Here is a 5,564-nt window from a genome sequence, read left to right as displayed (position 1 = left end):
CGGGTGGTGGTGGTATGACAGGAACGCGTTGGTGGTAGGCAAGGGCCGCGAGTTCCTGGCGGCGCTGCTCATCGTCGACGTGGCCCTCATGAAACGCGCTGCCAAGAAGCGCAACTGTCTCCCCAAGAAGTACCCACTCCTCGTGTCGACGTGTGGAGTGTGTTGCGTGTGGAGTGTGTCGTGTGTCATGGCTGACCCCCCCCCGCATTGCAGATTGCTCGGCAGCACGGATTTCCAGGCGCAGCTCAAGGCCATCGCGGAAACCGAGGCCATGACGGCGACGGGTCTCAAGAAGTGGTCCATCGTACCCCGGTCCCTGACCATCAAGCGCAAGTGCGTCATGCGCGTATCGTGTCGTGTTGCGTGTCGTGGCGGCGCACACAGTCGGAAGAGGAGTCTCACGCACCAACGTCGTGTGTGTGTGTGTGTGTGTGTGTGTGTGTGTGTGTGTGTGTGTGTGTGTGTGTCGTGTGTGTGTGTGTGTGTGTGTGTGTAGTGAGCTCACGCCGACGATGTCGCTGCGGCGCGAGGCCGTGGTCGCCCACTTCGAAAGGGAAATCGAGGCACGCGCCCACCTCCCAACACCGTCGCACACATCGCGGCGCACACTGTGCTCATCATGTTTATCAACCTCTCCGCTCCCTTCTCCCGCCCCCTCCGCCTCTTTTCCCGCCTCCCCTCCACCACACCATGACTCGCGCGTCGCAGGCGTTCTACGAGAACGGGCAGGCGAGAGAGGACCAGGGGCGGGACGAGGACGACTCCGAGGCGGCCGGACGCAAGAACGGGAAGCTCACCGACGGCACCTTCTACAAGAAGCTCCCCGACGGCTCCTACGAGAAGACCAACCTCAAGCAGGCCACCGTCGAAGGTGCCTTCCCCCCTCTCCTCCCCAACAATCCCCTCCGAACCTCGATGACACGCGCTGACTTGCTTTCGGGCGAACCAGACATGGAGAGGCAACTCATGCAGGCCATGAAGGAGATCCGAGAGCTCGCCAAGAAGATCAAGGTACGCCACCACTACTACTCCTGTCGCGGTGGTGAGCGGTGGTGGTCGTGGTGGTGGTCGTGGTGGTGGTCATAGTCGCTGCCCACGCCGGCCTTTCGCAGTACTGACCGTTGTGTGTGTCGTGGTGAAATTGGAATGAGCGCAGACGCTGCAGGAGCAGAACGCGGAGGACGAGAACGCGATCAAAGCCAAGGAGGCCGTCGCCAAGAAGCTCGACCTCGAACTCGACGCCCTCGCCGGCGTGCCCACCACCACCTCCACCTCAGCCCACCACCACCACCACCGCACCACCACTGCCTCGTCGTCGTCGCCCGCCGCTGCCTCGTCGTCCGCTTCGTCGTCGCCGGTGGTGGCCACGCGAGCCGTTGCGAGTGGCGGCGAAGAAAAGGCCGGCGAAGTTGTGGCGGCGGTGACGTCAGCAGCGGATGACGTGGCGCCGGCCGCGACGAAGAAGAGCGGCCGGAGCCGCTACGAGCGCCGGTCGTCGCCCCACTACAACGCCGCCAAGAGCAACAGAGAGAAGGAGAAGGTGGAGAAGGTGGAGAAGGACCACAAGGAGAAGGGCGAAGGCGGCGGCGGCGGCGGCGGTGGTAGTGGCATCAAGGTGGAAAAGGACCACAAGGAGAAGGAAGACAAAAAGAAGGCAGTCGTGGAGGAGAAGGTGGAGGAGGAGAGCGGTAAGATCGCGGGCTTACTGAAGCCGGGGAAGAAGCGGGAGAGGAGCGTGAGGCAGAAGCGGCTGTCCGAGCGCGCGGACCACGTCGCGGCCACCAACAAGGGCGGCAACAGCGACTGACGTGGGGTGGGTCCCCTCGCTTGGCGTTTATTTATTGATTTACAAATTCAATTTTAAAATTGAAAAAAATAAAAACAAAACAAAACAAAACAAAACGAAAAAGAAGTCGCAAGAGAGAGATTTCCCAACTTCTTTTCTTTTGAAAAAAAATTGGGAAGAGATCGAATCGGACGGACGACTGGAGTGCAGCGGCAACCTACTCGAAAGGGAGATTGCGTAGATGGCGGCGTGGGGTCTCTCGTGGCTAGAGACGGCCACCCAGAAAATCAGGGAGGTAGAACACTCCATCAATGCCGCCGTGGGCCAGGACGACGATGAGAGCACCAGCAGCGCGCCTCCCATCCGCGGTACTGCGTCGAAACAAAAATCAATCTTTTGAATCATTACAGATGGCAATCGCACTCACGCACGCTGACCAGGGCGCGGGGCGGCAGCATCCCCAGAGCGACACCACCACACGACCGCGAGTGCGCCGACCACCCCCACCCCGGCCAAGCCAGCAGCTGGTGAGGTGGTGGCGGGCGTGCGTCGTCCGCCGCTGCTGACCCCCCAGCCCGCCAAACCCGCCGGGTGGAGCGACGCCCGGGTACGACGCGCACGACCGCACACACCGGTGCACGCGCGATGCCTTACTGAACTCGTGTCGTGTCGTGTGTGCGGTTGTGATGTGTGTCGTGTGTGTTGTGTCATGTGTGTAGAGCAAGAAGATGAAGGAAGCGGAGCCGTCGCTGGAGGATCTGCTGAACTCGGACGCCCTGCTGCCGGTCACGACGTCGCCCACTCGGGCGGCCGCCAAGACAAGGCCGGCGGCGGCTGCCTCCGCCAAGCGGCCGACGTCGATCACCACCACCGCCGCCGCCACCAACGGCGGCCCGCCGCGTTCGCCCACCGCAACCGTGCGCAGGTCGTTGCAGGCTGCAGCGGCGGCTCCGCCCACGCAGAAGCGCAGCAGTGACTCGGGACCCGCGGCCAATGCGACCGTGCCACCACCGCCCGCCGCCGCCTCTTCCGATTCGTCCGTCGACTCAGCCGCCACCAATGGCCGAGCGCCGCCGTCGCCGCAGGAGGAAGCGCCGGCCGAGGCAGCGATCGCTGACCACCGCGCGGAGGCGAGTGACCGACGAGCAGCAGCAGAAGAAAAAGCAGTCAAGGAGGAAGAGGAGGAGACGAGGGACGAGGCCGAGCCAAGCTCGCCGGTCGGTCCAGTCGCGGAGGAGGCGACGCAGGCGATCACCACCGCCGCCAACGGAGCAGAAGAGAGCGAGGCCGGCAGCGGAAGCAGTGACGACGATGACGGCGGTGGCGCCGACCACCGGAGCGCTGGGGTCGACGGTGTCGGCGTCGGCCTCGATCAGGCGAAGGAGGCCCCGGATGCAGGCTACGGCGAACAGTCCACCGACACCGCCGACGCCGACGCCGCCGCGGACAACGTGCCAACGACAGAGGCCGCGACCCACGTCGACGGTGGTGCCGAAGTCGAGCAAGACGTGCGGGCCGACAGCGCGGACGACGTCGCACCACCACCGCCAGCAGCTGCGGAGCCGACCGAGACCGCCGCCGACGACGACTCTGTCAGAGACGTTGTGGCGGCGGCTGCAGCTGCTACCGGCGACGACGGCGACGAGCAACAACCGCCGCCGCCGGCAGCAGAAGCGTCTGGTGGTGGGTCCGAAGCCGACGCCGACGCCAGCGAGCTGCCGGAGCCCGGAGTGTCGGCCGATGATGAAACGGCGGCGGCCGCAGGTGGCGCAGTGGTGACGGAACAAGCCAAGGCGGCGGCAGACGACGGGCAGGCGGAGCGGGACCAGGAGCGAGCGGAACTGCGGAGCCGCGTGGGCACGCTGACGCGGGTGCTGGCCGACCGCGAGCGGCAGGTGGAGAGCCTGGCGCGGGAGCACGCCCACCTGCAGGACGCGTGCGCGGTGGCGGCCCGGGAGAAGGAGGAAGCGCAGCGGTGGCGGCGAGAGGCCGAGGCCAAGATGGCGCACATGCGCGACGAGTTCGCCCAGCGCGTGGCCGCTCTCGAGCGCACCACCGCCAACCTCACCAGGGAGCGCGACACCCTGTACGCACACACACGACACACACGACACGCGCGCGACACGGTTTGACGTGAACTTGTCAACAGGTACCAGAAGCTGCGCAAGCGGGAGGACAAGGACAAGGAGGACAGTGAGAAGGACGAGATCATGAGCCAGCTGCGGGAAGAGGGTACGCATCGTGGCCATGCGTGCGCCCCGTTCTCCTTCCATTCTAACTCTGTGTCGTGTGCGTGCGTGCGTGCGTGTGGCGCGTGTGGCGTGTGTCGTGTTGTGCGTAGGTGAAAAGCTGTCGCAGAAGCAGCTCAAGTTGGAGAGCACGATCAAGCAACTGCGCACCAAAGAGAAGGAATCAGACTCCACCATCGCCTCCCTCAAGGAGCTGCTTGCCGACGCTGAGGCCCGCGTACGCTCCCCCCCAATACGACACACACGACGACACACGCCGCCTCGCGCTCACTTCTCCGCCTGACTCGCCGCCCACAGGTCGAGCTCGCGCAGTCCAAGACCCGCGACAACGATTCGCTGCTGGCCAAGTACAACGACATGGTGGCGGGGCTGAAAGAGGCGGCCGAGCTCGCCGGTCGCCACGCCGAGGACAAGGACCGCATCGTCGCCGCCGCCCAACAACGCGTCTCTGAACTCGAGGCACCGCTCCTCCCTCCACTGCCGCTTTTCGTTCTTTGTTTCGTTTTTCGTTTTCCTTAATTTGTTTTGTAACTGCTGCGTGCAGGCCGAAAAGGAGAAGGCGCACCGACAGGCGGCCGAGGCGCGCAAGCAGCTGCAGGCGGCCGAGGAGCGCCGAGAGGCCGAGCTCGACAAGGCGCGGGCGGAGGCCAAGGACGCCCTCCACGACCACCTCCGACGCGCCGACGAGCGCGAAGCGGCCCTCGCCCTCACCGTGCAGCAGCTGCGCGCCTCCCTCGCCAACGTGGGCGAACAATCTGCGGTACTACATTTCCTTTTCCTTTTCTTGGTCGTTTTAATTAACTTTACATAAAATGCAAATAGAAAATGTTAATATATTCTATTTCTCAAACGCAGGGCCGGGAGGATTTGCTGCGACAAGAGCTACAGTCGCTGCAGGGCCGACTGGCGGCGGCCGAGGCGCGCGCGGCCGAGGTGTCGACGACTATCGCCGAGGCCACCACGCCGCTCGTGCGGCAGATCGAGGCGCTGCACCAGGCCCACTCGCACGCGCTCCAGGAGCAGCACCGCATCGAACGCGCGCTCACCGATCGCATCAAGGAGGAGGAGGAGCGCGCCGAGGAGGCCCACAGTGAACTCCAACGCGCGCACGACGCCATGGCCAAAATGGTACGACACCCGTGTCTACCGCCCGATCGCACTCCTCGAGTGTTGGGCTTCGTTTTTTTTGCTGACACGACCCACGACGCGACACACCCCATAGCGGACGCGAATGCGAGAGCTCGAGGCGGAGAACGAGGAGCTGGGCGCGCGGGCGAGGGCGCTGGCCAAGCGGGCCGACGACGAGCAGCGGCAGGCGACCGAGGCCCGCGAGGAGTGCGAGCGGGCGCGCCAGGCTGCGCAGCGCGCACGTCAGGAGGCCGACGAGGCCCAGCGCGACTACGAATCGCGGCTCGCTGCCGAGCTGGCCAAGGCCGCCAAGGACCACCAGCAGATGGTCCACCAGATGGCCGCCGCTGCCGCTGTGCCGGGCCGGCCGTCAACAAGGACCACCACCACACGGCCGCGAT

The 5,564-nt window shown here is 64.9% G+C and overlaps 2 protein-coding genes across 2 annotated transcripts; both read left to right on the top strand.

Annotated features, from left to right (window-relative positions):
- Positions 1 to 22: 22 nt before the first annotated feature.
- On the top strand, positions 23 to 1,807 carry ACA1_077640 (uncharacterized protein; the record flags this gene model as incomplete). Its single annotated transcript, XM_004334067.1, has 5 exons — positions 23 to 129; positions 214 to 346; positions 709 to 871; positions 950 to 1,011; positions 1,157 to 1,807. Coding segments are annotated over 5 exons (1,116 nt in total), but the record flags the coding sequence as incomplete, so codon positions are not given.
- Positions 1,808 to 2,027: 220 nt separating this feature from the next.
- On the top strand, positions 2,028 to 5,518 carry ACA1_077630 (uncharacterized protein; the record flags this gene model as incomplete). The annotated part of the gene is given in 10 exon segments (XM_004334066.1): positions 2,028 to 2,154; positions 2,311 to 2,393; positions 2,506 to 2,703; positions 2,722 to 3,872; positions 3,936 to 4,018; positions 4,128 to 4,252; positions 4,333 to 4,524; positions 4,580 to 4,795; positions 4,891 to 5,163; positions 5,258 to 5,518. Coding segments are annotated over 10 exon segments (2,709 nt in total), but the record flags the coding sequence as incomplete, so codon positions are not given.
- Positions 5,519 to 5,564: the final 46 nt, after the last annotated feature.

This window comes from Acanthamoeba castellanii (genome assembly GCF_000313135.1).
Source record: "Acanthamoeba castellanii str. Neff unplaced genomic scaffold scf7180000084613, whole genome shotgun sequence".
Classification (NCBI taxonomy): Eukaryota; Discosea; order Longamoebia; family Acanthamoebidae; genus Acanthamoeba; species Acanthamoeba castellanii.
This window is presented reverse-complemented; position numbering and strand designations above follow the sequence as displayed.